The sequence below is a fragment of the Ursus americanus genome, chromosome 1 (assembly GCF_024610735.1).
Source record: "Ursus americanus isolate L20-20 chromosome 1, mUrsAme1.1.p, whole genome shotgun sequence".
Taxonomy (NCBI): Eukaryota; Metazoa; Chordata; class Mammalia; order Carnivora; family Ursidae; genus Ursus; species Ursus americanus.
The window spans coordinates 33,126,340-33,149,212 of record NC_142127.1 but is presented as its reverse complement, the minus strand read 5'-3'; the positions used below and the strand labels follow the sequence as shown (position 1 = coordinate 33,149,212).

General features: G+C 43.7%; 1 protein-coding gene across 1 annotated transcript in view; it reads right to left on the bottom strand.

Annotated features, from left to right (window-relative positions):
• Positions 1–21,499, bottom strand: part of FMNL2 (formin like 2) — a 296,810-nt gene extending 275,311 nt beyond the window's left edge. The window contains 1 exon segment of the mRNA XM_045781864.2: positions 20,933–21,499. Coding sequence (XP_045637820.2) covers positions 20,933–21,049 — 117 coding nt within the window. The 5' untranslated portion in view covers positions 21,050–21,499.
• Between the last annotated feature and the right edge of the window lie 1,374 nt (positions 21,500–22,873).

Here is a 22,873-nt window from a genome sequence, read left to right as displayed (position 1 = left end):
AGTTAAAATACAGGAGATCTTAGGACTGTGGATGGGACAGCTGGAATTAAAGCTCCTGGGGGTAAGTCATTCCAGCCCTCCTGGTTCATCTGTAAATCAGAAACAAACCCCAGAAAAGGAACGATTTCTCGAGAATTGTGCTACTTTGGGAAGTCTACAGATGTAAAATTTAGGCACATAGAAACAAAGTATTAAACCACCTTCCATTGTGACAATATTTTACTACTGAAGTCAAGAGGAGTAGATGTGGATTGAAATACAAACACAATAAACAAGACAATTACCTATAAAGTTATCAGAATGTTTTAAAGAGTATACTTGAAACAAAGCAAAGAGCCCCAGGAATCAGTCACAAAACTTTTAGAGCAGATATTCCAAAAGGCTGCCCTGTGATTTTGGTTTCTCATTATTTCAGTAGAAGCATTTCACTGAGTACAAATGAAGCTGAAGATATCAAGCAAAATTTCAAACAAAAATTTGCGAAAGTGTGCTATTCTTATCCAGATTCCCACCGCATATGCAAAACATCATACATCAAAGACTTACATCAGAAGTTATCAAAGAATTAAAAAATGTTTCCTTTACTTCGTAAGTGTAGTATTTCCCTAGATAAATGGTTTTCTAGAAGAAAAAAAAATGAGACTATAGAACTAAATATATTAACATACCTGCTCTATTTAAGCTCTCTTTCTCAATATCCTCTTGAGTCTTGATTCTCCACTGTTTATTATGCAGTCAAAAATTTTATAAAGCAAATGTTTCCAATCTTAGCATAACCACAAGGAATAGACATTGGCAACTCATCAAAGACCTAAGTAGTCTTAAGATCAAATCTAAGGAGTAAACAATTTCTTCAGTTTGGGCTTTATGAGCTAAGGACTTTAAATGATATCTGACCAGGTGGCTCCAATACCACATTACAAATAATTTCTGGAATTTAATCATATAAGTGCATCTTCTCCATCTAAAAGAGGACCATATTTTAGAAGAATAAAATGGTATAGAAAATGGAGCGCAATTCCCTTAGCCAAGGTAAGTATTGTTTTAGGGAAAAGTATCTTTTATTTGAATTTATAGACTCTACATACATTGGGCCATGAATGCAAGATATATTTTAGCATAGACTGCAATCGAGAGTTTGAAAGACACGGATTCAAGGAGTAATCTGAATTCTCTTAGAGTGGGCCATGAATATTTGCTTTCAGAGGATAAAGTCTAGCTCATATAAGAAAAAAGTGACCGATTCTAACAAACGAGGCGGCATTTGTGCTCAGACACCTCACTGTGAATATCACGTACACTTCGTGCACCTTACTCGGAACCAGGAAGTTATCTCCAGAGAACAACGCTGCTCTCGGTGGCTTACGGAACCCCTTCACTGTGCTGCAGCTGTGGTTTCTCCTTTCTGATGAGCAATTAACATGAAGAGTGGCATCCCATTTCAACAGGCAGCCTAGAGCTTGCCACTGAAGGATGTCACCTTCCTAAGTGATAGTTACTCCAGGCCCGCTCTACCCTCACCCCACACAACCCCACCCTCCACCTTCACCAAGGGACAGAGTGCAGAGCGGAGCAGTTGAGTGAGCACTATGGAGTTGGACTACCTAGTTCAAGTCCTTCCCAACACTAATTATTATGCTATTACAGCATCGTTCTGAGAAATATACGTACTGCTCAGTCTGTAGAAAGCCCTCAAAAAGTGGTAAAGGTTCTCAACTATGTCTTGTGAAAGTAGCAAAACCCTCGTCTAAGCAAAGAAACAAGGGGAGACAGAATACACAATACCCTTCTTCCAAAACTACTCAAAGGCTTCGTAAATGGTGATGAAAATGGCTAAGTACTAAGAATTCCTCTCACCAAAATAAAAGATGGATTCAATCATTAGTACAGACACCAAGATGGTGCCGTGTGCCTGACCTCACCTCACCCCTGGTTTACCACACACACAAACTTCATACTTACTACCTGCTATGTAATTCCCCAACTTCCCTTCAGGGTTTTTGTCTGTAAAGACAGACCACCTCTTAGGCCATGGCTACATGTGTGAAGTTAAATGGTGAGCTGAGGCACGTGTAGCCAAACAGTTAAGAAGGAAGCTGAGGTGCAGGGAGCCTGAGTTCAAATCCTGTCACTTACCATTTGTGTGACTTTGGACAAAGCTGACCAATTTGTTTGCACCTCAGTTTCCTCTTCAGAAAGACTGAGTGATAGCCTCTACTCCCTTAGGTCGTTACTAAGATAAAATGCATTAAAAGCTGTCCACTCCAGGACAAAGGTAAGTCAATAAATAATAGCTGCTATTATCAGGCACTCCCCAAACAATTCATTCGTCTCACTCAAAGATAAAGGTTAAAATGGATGGCAACCAGTTTTTTAGGTTAGGTTTCTAAATTTTTTTTTTAATTTTAATTTTATTTTTTTATAATAATATTTTATATTATGTTAGTCACTATACAGTACATCCCTAGTTTTTGATGTAAACTTCCATGATTCATTAGTTGCGTATAACACCCAGTGCACCATGCAATACGTGCCCTCCTTACTACCCATCACCAGCCTATCCCATTCCCCCACCCCCCTCCCCTCTGAAGCCCTCAGTTTGTTTCTCAGAGTCCATAGTCTCTCATGCTTCATTCCCCCTTCTGATTACCCCCCTTCTTTATCCCTTTCTTCTCCTACAGATCTTCCTAGTTCTTATGTTCCATAGATGAGAGAAATCATATAATTGTCTTTCTCTGCTTGACTTATTTCACTTAGCATTATCTCCTCCAGTGCCGTCCATGTTGCAGCAAATGTTGAGAAATCGTTCTTTTTGATGGCTGAGTAATATTCCATTGTATATATGGACCACATCTTCTTAATCCACTCATCTGTTGAAGGGCATCTCAGCTCCTTCCATGCTTTAGCTATTGTGGACAAAGCTGCTATGAACACTGGGGTGCATATGGCCCTTCTCTTCACTACGTCTGTATCTTTGGGGTAAATACCCAGTAGTGCAATGGCTGGATCATAGGGTAGCTCAATTTTTAACTTCTTAAGGGACCCCCACACTGTTTTCCAGAGTGGCTGGACCAACTTGCATTCCCACCAACGATACCAAAAATACATGATAAACTCCTGGATGGTAGCTCACTTCTATTACTCAATCTCTAACACCACATAGGTACAAAAAATATTTAGTTCACTAATACACTGGCACCATTGGACAGCCTAACCGGTGAACCCACTAACATCAGCCACGCCGGGGGCAAATAACCACCTGAGGGAGCACCATGATGAAGATGGGCATACCCGGGACCGCAATTGTACTTTAACTATATAACCTTAAGAAGCTACACCCTATGCCTCAGTTGACATAGACAAGGACTGTAATTGTAACATTAATCATATCAAAAACCTGTGAATAACCTTAAATGTCTATCAACACGGTGATACTTGATTCTTGTTCTTCACAGTGGTCATGGTCTAGAAAGTCACCGAGAATACTTAGCAAATACTGAACCATTGCTCGTATGGGAAATACAGGGTTAGGTTTCTGCAAACCTCTTGGTCATATCATTACATAAAACTGTTATGTGTGTTTCTGTTTGAACATACCTTAATATCTATTGTTGATCCATTAACACTGAATTCACAGCCAACAGCTACCTCGGGCTCAAAGCTCGTCTAACACACGTGTTTTCTCCCTCAGGCACATTTCAGTCTTCTTGAGCTTAGAAACACAAGAGAGCACTTCGGCACTAAGCTTGGAGGCCATCTTACATAGCAAAGTCACCAGCAAGAGGCACAAAAATGCAAAAAACGTGGCACTAAACAGAATGCAAAAAGGACACTTGTTTACAGAGAGAGCTGAAACAAGAAAGCAGAGTGCAGCCTTGTTTGGCCTCAGCTGGGAGGTGGCACATCGGCGGACTCAAATTTTTCACCACTGTGGGATCCATGAATGACCACAAAAGCACCAAAGTACTGATTTGAGGGTTACAAATAAATTTTATTGAATAAGCAAATTTGCAAATCCAGGATCCACAAATGACAGGGACCAACTGTAAATAATTTACAGTGCATGCATTCAAGGAACATGCCTCACACGTTAAATGACCCAAAGCTACGTGCATCAACCCGAATACTCCTCAGACCAAATGCATGAAGACTCCAAAGTACACGTGGACTGGGATACCATGTCTATAAACTCAAACTGTAGATTATTTTTGCCAAATGTGCACAGGAGTGACATAGGCCAAGTCGGCACAGTTCTCAGAAGAGGGAAAGAAGGAAATGAGGACAGAGGAGCTTGGCCTGTTATCGGTAACATTTTATTTTCTCTAGGTCTGTGGGTCTTTTATCCAACTATTCTGTAATGTTGGGACCACCTCCTCAAGAACATGTCCATCAGAGCTCCTTCTCAGGACTGAAGGACATGTGCTGCAAGCTACACATGGACTTCACAGCAGCTACGCTGTACGAAAGCAGATTTCTGCATGAAATCACAGAAGTGACGCCAATCACGGTAACAGCATGATAGGCTACAGCTATTACAAGGGTCTGTTTGCACAGAAGGAAAGGATGCCCGCGAGACAGAGAGATGAAAAGGACAGAGGCAAAGGGTCAAATTTTTATTTCTAGATACACCCTGGGTATCTGCTGCTCCTTTGAAGTGACAGGATTCTCTTCCCAGAAGGAATACACACAGTGCAGGGTGGAACGACCCCAAAGCAAGCTTAGTCCCTGCGACATCAAGAGGAAAAACCTTGAGCCCTAGAAGAATTATTCTAGGATACAAGAGAAGGTTGGGGGAAGCAAACTCTTGAGTGGAAACTAACGTAAAAATAGTTCCTATAGCCAAAGGCTGGGTATGACCCAGCAGGGTCTTATTTTCCCCGGAATAAAGCAGTGGCTTTCTTGGGGCAATGAAAAGGACATCCGGTAACTCCTGATTCTGTTTCTGCTCAAGAAAAAACTTACGTGTGTGTGATGCAGTGATGTTTCATTTGCAGCTCCCTTCTTTGTTCATTTTTGGCAGTTATGATCACGAGCATTAGGGTAAGGTCTACCACCTCGCCAAAAATACCAACACTGTGATTGATGTGGGATTCAAAAAAGCTGCCAAAATGGATACTCTGAAAGAATGAGCCACATGGCCGGGCCGGGTGTGCTAATATTTTTGTACCATGGTATAATCCTTTTCATCTGGACCTTCTCAGAGTTGGCTTATTACTTCCTTTCATGCAATTCTAAGCTAAGGGCTACAATATATAGCACAAGAAGCCTGACAGATTGAGTTCATACCTTCATTACTAAAATCCAAAAATTACAGCTATTTGATATGGAAATGGGGCACCAAGAAAAACAGGCACTTGGCCTCAGCCAATGAGATTTAAAGACCCTCGAGGGTCTGAGAACAGAGAGAATTTTATTTCATACTAGTCTGACAGTTCTATCAAATATTCTTTTATCTAAGTTTTAAAAGTAGGGTGCCACTTTAAAATTTAGGGCAAAAGTGACATTTATCAGCTGAGAGAAAAAGGAACAACTGTCCTCACTGGAAAGTGAGAAAGAAGAGTGTGTAGAAAGTATCTTTAGAAAACTTAGGCTCTTGGGGCGCCTGGGTGGCTCAGTGGGTTAAGCGTCTGCCTTCAGCTCAGGTCATGATCTCAGGTCTTGGGATCAAGTCCCGCAAGGGGCTCCCTGCTTAGCAGGGAGTCTGCTTCTCCCTCTGCCCTTCACCCGTGCTCATGCTCTCTCTCTCTCTCACTCTCAAATAAAATCTTAAAAAAAAAAAAAAAGAAAACAAATTTAGGCTCTCATTTCTGAATGGTGGTAGTGTACTGATCTGATTTGAGACTGGCCTGGTTCATAAGCTCCACTCTGATTCAGCAAGATTGACTGTGTAGGATGCAACCCAAATAAACTGAGGAATCTTCTAGAGGAAAAAAAAAAAAAAAGCAAGGGGTAATTGGGGGAATGCAAAGTATGACTTTATTAGTTTGCTTCCTACATCAGATGAGGTGGCATTGGTTTCTTGATTTGAAACAAGGACGAAGCTTTTATTAAACAATGCCCGTATCTCAATCAGATCAAACAGAAGGCCATCTATACACAAGTTACACAAATCCTTTTTTTTGCCATTATTGGAATTCAAACGAAAGCCCAGATGACTCCATCCATCCCACAGTGGAGCTCGAGCCAAACAAAACTTCAACAGCAGTTTCTTCAGGGCCCAGATGGTCATGACCTTGAATGTATTTTCTCATGTGAACTAGCTGCTTACTGGTCACAGTTGTCCAGTGAATGGTGGTTGTCTGCTCCAATTACGAAAACGCTAACACTTCCATTATGCTCTGAAACGGAAGAGTCCAATGCCCTGTGTAAGAACTGATAAAGGGAAACCTCACTACGACGGAGTCAAGAGGCCTGAGAGGGAGGTTCTCGGGGGGGGGGGGGGGGGTACCAGTGCACATCAATTACAGGAAGATGGCCAATTACAGACCTCAACAGAAGAGCTGACAACAAAGAATCAACTACAGGACCCGACAGAAAAACATGTACACGGCATCTCCTATAAGACATCGACTATCTCAGCCAATGAGAAACCGTCATCACTTTGAACTACTGCTTTTCTCCAATGGGACTTACATTCAAAACCACCCCACCCAACTTCCTTCTCCTCCTCCATAAAATGATGGTCCTGTCCTTTGCTTGTTGGACTTGCCTATGGTTTTGCTATAGCTTAGATGTCCCAAACTGTAATTTTCTGCTACTCCCAAATAAACCCATTTTTGCTGGTAAAATAACAGCTTTATTTTTAAGGTTAACAACTGAAATATCAGACTCTTCTTTCTAGAGGATGCATACAATGGACAGGAAACATTGGAAACATCAAAAAAAAAAAGTTCAGTAAGTACAATCTTAGGGTGAGAGTAGCAAGCACAAGCCGCCATCAGTTCAATTCTGGGTGCCGTTCCCGTTTGAACTTGATGATGCTTTAACTAAAGTCCCATTAGAGCCCGTAGCCTAGCCCCTTCAGTCGGTGCTTCAGTGACGTGAAACAGAACAGGTGCAAAATAATCAGAACCACCACTTTATGTGAAGTGCTTACCGAATGTCACAACTTGACTGTACTAGGCAGGATCATTTAATATCCCGAGCGGGTAGCACTTGAGCTCATCTGATGGGCACGACTACACAGACTTAGAAAGATCACTCAGCCAGCAAGTAGTAAAATCCTGATTCAAACTCAGGTCTCATTCCGAAGACTGTATTCAGATAACAAGCATTCACAAACAGTTCAGTTAAATGCCCATTCTGGGTCCAAATGATCCAATGCCATCTCTTCCTAGGATAAGTTCTTAGGACTGCAAGCTTTCTAGCAAAGTGAGCACAGCAAGCAGCTCAGCTTCCAATGCATGCAGCCTACAGGAATAAGCCTCACACTCCATTACTCTTCGGGGCAGAATCCTCTACAACCTGAAATGTTGTCCCTGGGAATGAGTACTTTTTACTAGATTCTTCCAAGTGATTTGTACAAGCACACTTACATACACACTTGAATCTTTAAGCATTCGGGCACAGGGCAGCATTCGTTTTGTCTATACTTTATGAATTACAACTTTCAGCCAAACGTATTAACTTGTCCAGACTCATCAACTTACCTAAAATGTTCTAAGACTTTACCCTTAATATAGCACATTATATATTATACATATATATATAGCACATATGTATATGATAAATGCCTTCAAAAGTCCTATTCTTTTCATTTTCATGTCTGACTCCCCCACTATGCAGTCAACTCCTCAAAGGTAGAGATGATGCTTTTTTCATTTTGTGTCCCAGCATCTTCTCAGTGCCCAGCTTGGAGCAAACAAACTACTTGGTGAATGAATGGAATTATATGAAATTTGTATATTAAAAATAAGCAAGCCCCAGCATAACACCTACTAATTAACACAAGATAATAATGGTTCTTCTCAACACAAGGAAGCCCGAGTCTGTGGGTTATCACTGAATGCTGACCAAAATGCTTACTACACAGCCTTCAAGCTGTAACAACACAGCCATTTTACTAGGGACATTAAAAAAAAAAATAAAACAAAGGTTCAGAGACAGTTGTCTGAAAGACAGCCTTCAGAAAGCCTTCAGAGGACAACTGTTACTAGAAAAAAGCCAATTTGATCGCAAGCTTACTTGGCATTTATTATTTCAACAGTGGACAGTGGCTTATTCATCCAGTTCTTATTTTATCTTTAATTTTTTTTGAAGGATATGTATAGTTACTGTTGTTTCTGGGTAGATACCAACAAAATTAATACAGGCTAAAAAGATATTGAACTTACCCTCACAGGGCTTTCAATTTACTTTGAACTATTACTTTTCTATTTATCATATTCGTATCATGTGTTTATAATTGGGAATCATAACAGTATGTTAGGAACAGTTGCAGGGTCAACAAAGTTGATTTTCAGCTTCAATGCCTTCTAGAAATGTATGTCCTCAGGCAAGTCCCTTAACTCCTCCGAGTTTCTCATATGAAGCAGGGGTGACACCCACCTTCCATGGCTCCTGGGTTACCTTTCATGCTTACTGCAGCGATTAAAGAAATGTACAAGAGGCGCCCTACCTTGTTTTTATTGCGATACCTGCACCAAACCCACCTTTAACTTGAGGGCGGTCTTAAAATTCTCCTAAGAAACAAATTCACACACATACGGGAAAGAAACGCATTCACTAATACAGATTCAAAGGCTCCCTATGATATGAACAGAGTAAATCCGCGGGCAAGCAAGAGGTTAGAATTCTCCACCCATCCTCCAGTCACGGCCAGAGGTTCGAGAGCTAAAGGCAGAATGGCCTGAATGCCCAGACATCTGCATGTACACTTTTCTTTTGCAGCTTCTCCCTTAGTCAAGCTCAGAGATTCTCCAACTTTAACGTGTGTAAGAACTGCTTCCTAGGGTAGACTATCCAGCACTGTGTGTGCTGTACCTTCACAGCGACTTCGAGATTTTAGGGAGGATTTTAGCTCTCTGCAACTTTTCTTGTACTTTTAACTTCAGAATCAAACCTCTTAGATGCCCTTAAAGTTAATAAATAAGATTAAGAAGAAGTAAAAAATCTGAGCAATGAGCTAATAGCAAATTACAACCCCCCAAAAAAACAAAAACAAAAAAACACATTTCTTTGTACCTTGCCTGACCCAGGTCTGGCTTCAAGCAGATAAAACGGGCCATTCCAAGTACCAGTCTTCAGAGGGTCTTTACTTACAAGGGCTCTGTTCACACTAATCAAATACTCCATTCTCAAACTGTATATCCCACGCGTCTAGAACAGAGACAATACTACAATGATCATTTGTTAGAAGTCATCCGAATTTAACAAGTGGCAGGGCTGTGACCTGCCCAAAGCCACTGACAAGAAACAGCTCCGTCTGGACAAAGGGAAGAAGACTCCATGCTTCCACCTGGAGGTCTCCCTACAGAGAAGGTCTGAAGCTGACTAGACAGCCACATGCTGCTCCCTTCGTTTGCTCCGGGGTCCGTAGAACCCCATCCTGAGCCAGAAAGGGGAGAAACGAATGAAACCCTGGGCCACTTCTCCTGCTGGAGGGCCCATCCCTGATCTTCACACGCTGGCTGCCTGCTCCCCATCCCTCAGATCTTACAGACAAGGCACCACCTCACATGACTCTATTTTATTCTCCTCATCGCACCTTGCAGCATCAGGACTGCTACACTTACATATCTGTATACCCATGTGCCCCTTTCATGCCTGGCTCCCCCACCCCGCGCCCCTACTGTCCTCTCCCACCACTTGATTATAAACTCCTTGAAGGCAGATGACCAGACAGGCTCATGCACCCCTGCATCCCACAGCGCCGCATGGCACAGAGTAAGTGTTCCCTAAATGTTCTTGGGCTCCGATTAAAGTATGATCGCTTCTTAAGCAGTGACAAGTGAGCAAAATTGCATAATGTAAAATAAAAAGTGTAGTCTAACAGTGGGTGTGACCAAGCTGGTATCTCTCTAACTCCTGTTCCCAGGAAACTTTCTGAATACTCAAATAGAAATGGCACTTTCCATCTGAACCCTTACAGCTTAGTCTATCTACAGCTATATCGATGCTGGACTCCTAGAAGAATTACGTCAATACTGTGGATTGATGAATTTAGTCCAGAGGGTATATGAAAAATGAAGAACAAAGCACATATATTTAATGACATCTTACAGCTAAAGCAGAAAATATACATCATGTCATTCTCAGCCCCACTGTCTCATCAGTGGAAGGAGGAGAGTATCTCCTCCCGAGGTTGCTGAGCGCGTCAGAGAGAATGGGTATGGGGTGCAGGACAGAGCATGAGTGAGCACAGGCGTGGCTTTATCTTACAGCAGAACACCCTCCCCACCCTGGAGTTCTGGTCCCAAAGACGACTGGATCACAAACCTCACCAGCTTCTCGTAGAACTTCAAGCCACACACCCTCGTGCCCCATTTGCCTCAATTATTAAGAACGCTGAGCCTCACAAAAGAGCATCTGAAAGCATTCTGCAAACAGCAAAGCACCAAGATGCCCAAATTAGGAATAGTGCTCACTTAAACTTGCCCGACTCCAAATAAAACATCATAAGGGACATCTTACTTGAAGAAAGCCCTGCTCTAGTCGGCTACTAACTTGATGACAGTCCATCATGACACACTGATCTGGCTGAGCGACAGGGAAAAACCACTGATTTTCTTGGCCATCTCACTGCCCTCTTCTCCTAATTCACCAGTTTTCCCAAAGGAGCCAAGTGAAGCACGATGCCAACGTACTCTCTCTGAACGCTTGGTATTCCTGGGCACCTACTACAAACAAGTGATACGGGAAAAACCAGGATGAGTAACAATCTGTTACAAAGTGTCGTTTCAACACAACTGGCAAGTCATGTGCAATGAACAGGCAGCCCAGTGTGGTCAGCTACTCAGTTCCTGTCCCGTTTCTGCCCGCATCCTATGGTCTCCTATCCTTCTCTAATCAAGTCAGTAACTGTCTGCTGAGACTCTTCCCTGGGCCAAGCGTTGTGCTGGAGAAGGAAAAGCACCAGGGCCTGTCAGACGTGATCCTGGTCTTCCAGGAGTGCACAATCTGAATGGCCAGTAAAACAGACATAAACGATGGCTGAGAGTAATGAGTGGCTACGAAGCTGCACATAAAAGCGTCCCTTTATTTTACAGTCACACCTCATACAAGGTGGTATTTAACCAAGGGCCTGATGAGTAAGAGAAATAATTCATACTATTCCTACAATAAAAAGATCAAAAAGAGGAGAGCTGTTTTTCCCACCTCCCCCCCCCCCCCCCCCCCCCCCGCTGATGCTGGCCTGCAAGGACACAGGGAAGAGGCGGGATTTCAGGACAGCCATGAAGGCCGGATAGACTCTCAGTAAATGAGGAGCCAAGGGAGTCCCTGCCATGCAGAGAGTCACTGCGAGCCAAGGTATAACGGAGGGAAAGTTCTGTGGACATGGATCAAGCAGGGAAAACAGAAGAGGAGAGGGGTCTGGCCAGACTGTGGACAGCTTCAATGAGAAGGCTGGGAGAGAGACAGAAGTTAGGAGAATATGAAGGGGAACCCTAACCACAAACATAGCCAAAAAGCCTCTCACGTTGGACTGATGTCCAGAATAACATGATAGAGCTTTGATGGGAAAACTGAGCCACAGGATGAAATCCACAATTTTATACCTTTTAATACTTCAAAAGAATCAACAAAGATGGCAAAAGCTAAAGGCCAGAACTTACACTTGTGAGTGAATAAACATAATTTCTATCTGCAAGGGCAGAATTCCAAGTAGTGAAGCCCAAATTGCAAACACTCCCCATTCATGCTTTACTCTAGGAATACAAATCAAAATGTCGTCTTCTCAGTATTATGGAAAACAGAGTCGCTACACACACACACACACACACACACACACACACACACACACACAGGAAATCCCATTAGGGTTATCAATGAGGAAGTATCTAAAAGCAACAGGATGATGCCACAATGTCAATATTTCCTAATGGTCAGGCCTACTTGGACTGAGGAAATCTCTCCGGGGAAGTAGTGGAAACCTCACGGTGAGAGTCACTTAAAGTAAGACCACAAGGCACGATCCTGTGGTCTACTTTCTTCCACGTAAGTCTGACCACTTGGAAAGTAAGTTCAGGTGAGTGACTGTGGCCAGGGTGGCAGGGAGCCAAGCTGAACCATGTATGAAGGAAAAAACAAGGAAACAGACTCTGATTCCTGATCCAGGGATTACACCAGTGTGTTCAGGGTGTGAAAATCCATCAAGCTGTGCACTTAATGCCATGGACCCATTTCTGTTTGTATATTATTCCTCAACAGAAAGATTTTCTAAAGGATGGTTAGGAGATATCTTCCTCAAGAACAACCCAAAGAAGCTGTTAGTTTCTCCATTATCCACAGAAAACTTAGAGGAAACCACTGACATTTCTGATCATTACTGGTGAAATAACAAAAATATTGCTGTCTAATGTTAACGAAGCACTCCATTAAATGAGGATTGGGACCTGGCAAATTCACAGATGATCTGGAGATTTCTAAACCAAACAAATGCTTTCCAAAAAGCCAACGATTAGGAGACTCAAAGCTCCTCATGTGAAGGGCCTTTGGAAGAGGCTGCACCCTGGCAAGCTGAATGGTTCCACAAACCCAGAAGGCCACAGGGCTCAAAACGGTCCCTCCTGGTTCACATCTGGATGGCCTGATTAGTCGGCAAGGGAATAATGATTTTGTGATAAGGCCTGGGGACTCCCAATTCCAAGTGTGTAACATCCTGGTCTCAAAGCATTTGGACTGAATTGGCCTCCTAGGTTCACCAGGCAGAAGTCGTTGGGGATAACGAATCCCAATTACTCAAGACAGCCCACGGTCACTAAGAGATGGTTTCTTCGGAAGAACCACAAAGGCTGACCATATTGGGGACTGAAGGGACCAGAGGTGAAACCAACCTACCAAAATATTCACCCGATGCTATATGGAGGCTCCCCAGCTTTCCCAAAGAGGACATGGGGCAGCACGGACCCCACTGAGCAATGTTGCCATGGACCAAACTAATTGTGTTCTATCAACTGCTATTAGTTTTCCTACTGCTTCCCTCTACACACACACACACACACACGCACGCGCACTCACACACAAATTACCCTAAAGGTAGATAAGCTTATTTTCAATCTTTCTCCCACCATGAAGCAGTCATCTTCTTTACTTTCCCCGCCAAAATAAAAATAAAACTCCATTAATATTCTTTACTATTCCAATCTAAATCCAAATCTTCTCTTGCCCTGTTCCCAATTACTACAAAGTTTTATCTGGTCATAAACTCAACTACCTACATTTCCTTAGAAGATTTATTTATATTTCTAAATGAAAATGAGACAATAATTGCTCCTATCTTCTCAATTCAAAAAACCACATACACTGTCCTCAAATCCCAAACCACAAAAGCGAAAGATTACGAATAAGAGGAATGTCTATTTGCTTATAACTACTAAAGGAATAGCTAGAGTCTAGCATTGAGAACAATCAGCTCATTCTTGACCTACCATCCTATTTATCTTTCTATTCTCAAAGCTAATTGCTTATATAAGCATGCCAATTTGCCTGATTATAGGATTCTTAATAAATGAATGTTGTTTACATTTCACAAGTGTATTTGAATTTCACTCCGGGAAGCCAAGCTCATCAAGTCTTTGTAAGTGGTAAAACCAGAGATCAAAGCAGAAGGCCTGCATTGAACCAACAAACAATTAGGCTTGAGAATAGAGGCCTAAGCAAAAATACAATTGATTTATTGATTTTTCTACCCCAGAAGTAACACCTCAGGGTCACTGTTCACTCTTGAGCTATATATAGAACTTTCTCTGCAGATTTTCATTATGATTATTTGATGATCATTTCTTAGTTAAGAAGTCTAACATTCAACAGGCTTTGATCCATTTCTTCCACATTTCTCATCTTGGTGCTTTTGGCTGCATCAAACATCGTTAAGCGTTTGGTTTTTTAATCCCTTCCCCACTTTGACTCATTTCCCCACAATTTTTGGTACCTTCTAAACAATTCCTTTCCTACTATACCCCTATTTACCAACCCGGGCATCTGTATTTTTTGAGGCTATCAGGTGAAGCCGATAGCAGCCAAGTTTGAGGACTACTGTTTCAGCTTGCCAATCCCTTTACTATCCTGCCTTAAATGAAGTGTTCAGCTAAACTTCCATGGGGGAAAAAAAAAAAAAAAAGAAAAACAAGGAAAAGAAGTCAGGTTCACGAGCAAATCCTCAACTCAAGGTAGGACCTTCAGGTACTAGTCACACCTTAGGGCTCTGTGCCAAAAATGTAAACAATCTGACACCTTTCCCAAAGCCGAGTTTTTAGTATAAGCCAGGCACAGGTACCCTCTACCACAGAAATCAGTAAAGAGAGATTACCTCTGGCGATAGATGGCAGGGTTTAAAGACCTCAAAATGTCAGCTTCTGTGGCAATGGATAGAGGGGCTTACAAACAGCAACTCTTCACCAAAGAACAAAGTGGACTAAGGTTATGTGTGAATTCAAAGTCACTAAAGTTAGTTACAAGCCGCACCAAAAATGTGATCAGAGGAACACCTCTGATGTGTCCTAGAAACTACAAAGTTTGTGACGAGGTGGCTATCTGGAAGTTCTGCTATTGGTCAGGGGATTTTTGTTTTGTGGTTTTTGTCTGTTTGTTTGTTTAAGACCGCACGCAGAAAGTACACTTCTGTTGACAACAAATACCATCACACCTCCAGTAGGGATTCCCAGGCACTCTGGCCCACGTCTGTGACTTCAGCTGACTCACAGCTCTCGGGCCTACCAGCTCTTCCCTAGACACTGCTTCCAAATTACATCCAATGGAAACTGCATACTCCTTAGTGTTACGCTGAAAGAGAGGCTTCTGGAAAAGGGGACAGAGCGACTGGGAAGAAGATGATCACCCGCAGCGAGAGTAAACACTATCGTAAAGGAAAGGTGAGAGATGACTGATCACTGCCTGCAGTATTCAAGCAGATGAGAGCCAACAACATGCATGAAGCCCTTCTACAGAAACCATGACCCCAAAGCCTGGGGACAGAGTCCTTGGGATGGGGGAAGAGAAGAAACATCCCCCATTTTAGAGAAGAGCCAGCTTGTAACTCACTGTCCCTCCTAAGCAATTCAGTCTGTTTTGTCTAAAGATTCACTGCTTTGTTCCTAAGAGGCTTCCAGCTACCAGCACCCTCTTGCAAAGTAGAGATGATCGCCTAGAATTAGTATGTCTTCTGTCAGCCACTTTCATGACGCCATTACTTGCTTACACATAAGGAAGCTCACTGCCCCTTGCCCTTTTGCCCCAGCCCTAAGTGGGAGGCAGAAAGCACACTTAAGACCAAGCCCTTCAAAAGCAACAGTTTTCATTAAGTAAAATAAGTCTCCAGAAAAATATGAGCCTATCCTTATTTTCTTCTTGAGCCCAAGAGAAAACTGTAAGGGGACTCTTTCCCCATTCTCAGGTGCTAGGATTCTAGGTCTGGAACCTGCAGGTGGCAGGCGCACCTCAAGGAGGGCACCATTCAGGCCAATAATGCACTAGCCACGTCTTGGGTTTGCAAATCACTTCCAGTCGCCAGCATTCTTCCTACAGCTTCTGTGTGAGCAACTCTGACGGAGAGCTCCCTCTTCACGTCTTTGACAACTCTAAATGTTAAAATACTTTTCCTTAAGCTTATGTGACTTTCTGTCACTGATCCTGGAAATTCTACTCTCTAGACCACACAGAACACAGCTACACACTTTTCTGCACAAAGCTCTTCAAAATGCAAAGTCAGCTAATGGATTACAGTATTGTATGTTCTGGAAATTTTACACTTTCAAGTGCTAGGATCTTAAAAACAATCTCTCTACTATCTTAACAGTTGTGTCAAATTGTATTCCAATTTACAAAGAAAATCAAGGACCAGAGGAAAGAGTTTAACTTGTTCAACCTGGTGCAGCAGGTATGATTCTAGAAACTAGGTCTCCTGCCTCCCAGGCCAATGCTATTTGCTAAATGAGAGGCCACAAGCAAAAGTAATTCTTATCACCTAAGGATGTAAGGGCATGCGTACCTTTTCTTCCCAAACGTCATCTGTTTGTGTTGCCGCCAGTCTATCACAGTAGCCAAACACTTATATTCAAATAATAGCCTTTGATCAACTTCTATACCGGATATCCAAATATACTGGCATTACGGGGGGTGGAATGCATCCCAATAATAAGCATATATTCCCAAGTTTGGTGAAATAAAGCAGCTCAGAGGTTTAGTACCTAGGATGAGATTTCAATGGCTCAAAGTTACAACACTTCACGTCCCCCCCCTTCTCTATCTCCTTTCCCTAACAGGAGAAAGGATGTGAGAAAAATCAGCAAGCATCCGACGATGACCTAACTACACTCTCACCCATCCATCTGCTCAGCAGACTTCATGGCAAGAGTTCTCCTTGGAAGTAGTTAAAAGGGAACAACACCTTGCAGAGGGAAATAAATACTAAAACTTGACTTTCCTCGTCCTTTCACAAGTAATTACATTTGGAGTATATGCATTGCACTGACAGATTGTTTCTTTCTTTCCTCTGATTTGGAAATCCTAAATTCCCAACCAAGGTAGTTCAAGTCTACCTTGATAGAAAAAACTGAAAAGCACACTTGGACCAAATCACTATTTAACTCCATGCCTGAAAAATGGAACAGCATCGTGAAGACGCCAAAATGTTTGACCTTGAATGTGAAACATCAAGCGCACCTCACAGCAGTCACTTCTAAGACATTTTTGCCAATTTCATATAGTTTGAAACTGGTATTTATCAGATTTAGAGATTTTTTTTTAATGGTTTTTCTGCAAGCTCTAAGCATGTTTTTTTTCTTTCCTTTTCCAAAGGCCCCAGAAGTAAAATATAGGGTGATGGGGCGGGGGTGGGGTGTCACAGATCCAAACCTGGGTTAAAAATCCTACATCGGTTATTCAATAACTATGTGACTTTAGGCAACTTAGGTAATTTTATTTTCTAGAATTAATGTGAGGATTAAATGAATATGTAAGCATAGGGTGTACTCATAGTAGGTACTCAAAATGTTTCCACTTCTTCCTAAAGCAGAATGACTACATTCAATCTCAGGGCAGGGGTGGGGGGGGGGACTGAAAAACTGACCCAAATTAATCACATACCAAAGTAGTTCCCAGTATCAAACATACAGTAATACTGCCCTAAACCATCACTTTCTAGTAGGTCTTGAATCTGTTTGCAGATAGCTGATATCTGATATCACACAGAGATATACCAGCTAAGATAGAGGGCTTAAAATTATCCTTTCCTCTGACATTCAAAGAAAGAATCCGTAGGACAGCTCCTTGACAAAGGCATTGGGGGACTTACATTCTAGTTGTAGACAATGATTTCAAGCCAAAAATTAGTGAATGGTATGGAAGGTCTAATGTAGAAGGAGGTATTCTTGGACAGAGACCATCAATGGTTCACCCTACCCCAAAATAAACTTCATAGCATCATCTTTGAAAATAAAGGACACAGGAGTGTGTGTGCACACATATGTGCATCCCCAACGTTTAGGCAATGTTTACAAAAGAGAGCCACATGGATATTTAATTATAAATGTGTAGGACCCCCAAAAAAATATGTACACGCCAATGATACCTGTAAAATATGTGACACTTATACACTCTATAGGACTAAAACTAGACGAGTGAATTTATAATTTATGAAATACTCCCATCAAACAGCATAACAAAAACATCATACACACGTGCAGAAAGGCCTATCACCTTACAGCTCAACCTGAAAGGTAGGTACAAGGATGCAAATAGTTAAACGTATACAAGAAGTCAGTAGTGTTTTCCCATAAATGTGTTTTATAACTATTATAACAATATTGAAGACAAGTTTAAAAAGAGGGAGACTCTCCTTAGGAAGACTAAGCTCCTAAGACTTGGAACCAATTTGTACTAATCGTTAATTGCAGAAGTTCAGTAATTCAAATCTATTTAAAAAAATTTTTCCTACAAAAAAAAAAATCACCTTTTGAAGTTTACCCCTCCACTAATCTTAATTCTCCAACCTTTTACTCTCTCCTTTCCATTCATAACAATTTTTTAAATTCACACCATTTAACTCAGTTATATTGATGAAGGGGTAGGGGGACAGTCATTGAGTAGGTCTGGTCTCACAGTTGTTCAGAAATAGATGGACTTGTCATTTTAATTTTTATTTACTCTTCCCCAACGCTTTAAATATTCTAGAGCTTGAGGATGGAATTGTTTTCCATGCCTGAAATGTCTCATTAATTATTGATATAAGCCTTACTTACAATGAGGTGCCTGTACACTTTTCTGTACAATATTACTATCTGGTTTTCCTCCGAAAACATGTCTTTATCATATACGACAATAAAGCTAGCATCAATAACGCCAAGATGATTCCCTTTGCCCCAGGGTAAAGAATTTCTCTACATATATACTTAAAAACTTGCCACCTAAAATTTGTCCTTCTAGCTTGATCTCTAGATTTAAATGGTTTGACAGCTGATTTCTTAAGCAATTCATGAAGAAAAAGCAAAGTTGAGAGCATCACATGTACAACTCCAGGGAAAAAAAAACTGACCTTAAGAGAAATCACCTTTACTCTGGATTCCTATCAGCCCATAAAGAGGACTCCTTTTAACTCCTCTTGTGGGTTTCCAAAGAGCAGCTGGAGCTGACTAGGGAGAGTTACAGTAAACACCACATCAATGTTCAAGTGCATCACTAACAAGAGGGACCCCTAGCTGAGACTTTCCCAAAAGCTTTGTCTCTATTCAAAAAAGGTCAGCCTGATGATATTTTTTGCTCTTGTTTTCTGTTTATTTTGAGAGTCTTAGAATATTATAAACAATTAAGAAAAGAACCATATCCAGTAATTGTGTGTGACACACAGCAGAGCAGAAGTAACCACAACAACCAATCACTGCCCCAAGGAGCTTCTGATGTAGAATCATAAATGTCTACATATTAAATTTGTGACTGCTAGATCTAATAGTAACACAAATCCACCATGTTAATGATGAAACATTTTTCTAAAGATTAACTCAGATCATGTGTTATTAATCAGCAGAGTAAAAGCTCATGCAAAACACGCTTTCCCAATCTAGCAGGGCTTAATTGCATTATTGTTATCTGGTTTTCCTGTGTCACTGGCCCTTCCATTCCAAGTACACACACACAAACACAACACCACAGGATCCAGACAGAAAGACAGAAAACCCAGAGCTAGTAGGTAAGAACCATGTGTCTGGAAGGAAGAGGATTTTGAATAAAAACGTTTGTCTCTGGATAGACAGGTCAAGTATGCACCCAGGCTGCCTTGAGAAGTAATTAAGCCTATGCGTTTCATTTCAGTGTGTCCCATCTTGCAAAAGAGTGGGAGCAGCTGTGAGAGATCACAGACGATGCAAAGCGAGACAGGCAGCCTCTTCCATCTCCCCACTGCCACACCAGACTTGGGGGGGGGGGCGTGAAAAAAAAAAAAAAGCGTGTGGCCTCTGTTCTCCTGAAAAGCACAAAGCTAACCTGCCATACAGAACACTATGGCCCCTCTCAAACCAGGCCTTTTTAAAGGCCTGAAGAAAGGCAATTTAAATGTCCCAGTCTTCAGACTCAGGTCTGTTTCCAAACTTGGGAGGTTACACACCAAAAACCCGCAGCAGACATAAATTTGGCTGCCCTGAGCCCAAGTTTCTCTTGCTGCCTAGCCTCGCAGAGTTTAGAGGTAACTACCTAAGAAAAAGTAGATGGACAAGTGTAAGAAACAGGCACGCATCGGATCTTGCCAGTTTCCTTCCCAACATCCCTTTAAGGAGGCTGGGTCACTAAAAATCGGAAGTCTGGGGACCAGCTGCAGTACAGACAGACTCTGGTTGGGTCGAGGGGGAGTCCGCCACACCCTCTTGAGCTCACAGCACTGTCAAGCTCTAGCTGGGAGGGGCTCAGAAACTTAGTCCCAGCAGGAAAAGGGAGAAAGAAGGGAGTCTTCAGCGTGTTGGATTTGAGAATCTAAAAACTAAACGCAGATTTCGGGAGGGAGCCGGGGACTTGGCTGTGTGTGCTGGAGGAGGGAAGGGGTCGCCCCTAATGTCAGAACAGCTCAAAACACGTCCCCGCAAAACTGCACATTCTTGTGGTTTAAGATTTAAGACCGAAAGGAACGAGCTGAGGCAAAGCTTCTCTCCCGCCTAGGTTTCAGATGCACCCCCCCCCCCTCCAGCTTAGGGACCCGGGCGCCGCACTGCCCCGGGTTTCCTTATCTTTCTCTTTCGAGCGAGCTCCCCTCCACCAAGCCGCTATGTCCGCCTCCAAGTTCGCCTTTGCTCGCCGCCAGCTGCCGGCCACATGCACCCGTCTGCCCGGGACCCCGCGCGCCGGATGGTCCGCAGGGACTCGGGGATTTGCGGGCTTTTTGGTTTTGGGGTTTTTGGGTTTTTTTTCCCCCAACAAAAAGCTTTAGCGGCTCGCTGCCCCCTTTTCCCGGGCCCGCGCCACCTTCCCTTCACGCCCACGCCGCACCTCCCGGGCACACGCGCTGCGAGGTGCTTCTCCCGCCAGACAATGGGCTCTGGGCTGGCCAGGCAGCCCGCCCCGGGCCCCCGGCCCCACTCCGGGCCCCCGGCCCCACTCCGGGACCCCGAGAGGGCTGAGCGCGGGGGCTGGAGGGGAACGGAGAAGAGTGAGGCTGGGGAGGCCACAAAGGGGAAGGTGGGCGCCTCCCCCTTGGGACAGGAGGCTCGCTCCAGGCACGGGGAGAAGAGGAGGGGGCGGGGGTCAGCTGAGCCTCCCCGCCCGGAGCCCCGGGGCCCCGCCGCACACTCACCAGCACGATGGCAAATCGCTCCTCCAGTTCACCTGGCTCGGGCATCGGCAGCTTCAAAGGCACGTTGTGCGCCCTGAAATCTGTCTGCTGCGAATCCATGCTCCCCGCGTTGCCCATGTTGGCTGCACGCCGGGGTCGAGGGCTGCTCCGGGCCCCTCGCTCTAACGTCGGAAATCAGAACAGCTCCCGGCGGCGGGCTCCCGCCAGCTGGCGCGACCTGCCCGGCTCCCCGCCCTCCGCTGCGCCCCGGCGAGTGTGCAGCGCGCACCGCTCCCTAGCAGCGCTCCTCGCCGAGCCGCCCCCCGGCCTCCCTCATGCTCTCCGCCGCCCCAGCGCCGTCCCGGCCTCTTTTCCTTGGGAGGGGTCGTCAGGGCGCCGGGCGCCTATCTGCATGTTGCTCCACTGGCACGCCGCCCCCTGCCAGCGACCGCGGCTAGCGGGCGCGTGGTTCCTCGAACTCGGTCTTCCGCCGGGCCGCGGCCGCCGCTGACACTTACAGCCCCACGGCCGGCGAACACAACGCGCGTTCCGCGAGCACCTCGAGCAGACAAATGCAGCTCCGCGCTCCCGACACAATGCCCCCTCGCCCGGCCCCCGCCCCCGGCCCGGCTCCGCCCACTCGCCCCGTAGACTGCCGGGACGCGTAGTTTCTGTCCAGAGTCCACAAGCCGAAACCACGCCCGCTCTGGAGCACCCAGCTGGGTTAAGACAGTTTGCCTCGGAGGCAATCTGTACGCTACTGGCTAGGGTTTGTGACCCTTTAGAACTCCCTCACTCCAACAGCAGAAAGCACTACTTCGTCTACGTCGGTTCTGACACTTAATTAGGCACACTTGACAAATGAATGATCCAATCATTCGGCGACTGAATGCAAGCATTCTGATTTAAAATTCAGAAGCTGGTTACCCTTTAAAAGGCTCTAGTTTAACGGGTGACCGGAAACCTATTGGCAACGTCCTATTTCATGAACTGGGAAATAGGTCCATGGGTGCTTCATTGTTTTTCCTTCTATATATATGTAACGTATTCTTTTGTGTGATTGAAATGTTTTATAAACAACTATATATTTTTATGGATTTTTTCTAAATATCCACTATGGATACATGCATACATGGTCAGACCCCAGGAGTTGTATGAGGATTCAATTCAAAACAAAAACCTGTCAATAGCTATTATGTATGGGTTACTGGGTTCCTTAGTGGGAGAAAAAGAGGATTTCTCCTGCTCTGGAATACTTCACAAGCTAGCGAAGGAGAAAATTTACACAAATAAGCAGATTTCATGTGAGTTAGAAAGAAGAACAGGGTGTTTGGGAAGACTTTGGAGATGATCTTTGGCTGTATCTATCTTATTCTTCCATAACAGTCCCAGGTGTTTTACAAAGAAGATTGGGCCCGACCTTATCTCTGGGATGCTTTCCAGACTATTACTACCCATTTTAAAACTGTGGAAATAAAAACAATCTTATAAACGACCTTAGCCAGGTGCTCATGTTGTAGATTTCAAGGGCATCCACCTGGTTGACTTGTGACTGAACTTATAAGTCATCCCTTCTTAGCTTAGACCATTTCTTTTTTTTTTTAATGATTTTATTTACTTATTTGACAGAGAGTGAGACAGTGAGAGAAGGAACACAAGTGGGGGAATGGGAGAGGGAGAAGCAGGCCTCTCGCTGAGCAAGGAGCCCCATGGGGGGCTCGATCCCAGGACCCTGGGATCATGACCTGAGCCAAAGGCAGATGCTTAACGACTGAGCCACCCAGGCACCCCTAGAGTATTTCTTTAATCCTGGTTTGTGTATAAGATTCACTTGGGGAGCTTGTTGTTAAAACTCCACACACCTCGGGCCTATTATCAGAATTTTCCTGAGCCAAGAGCTGGAGCATAGGCAGGTGTATTTTTAACAAGCTCCCCAGGTTATTCTGATATGCAATCAGGGTT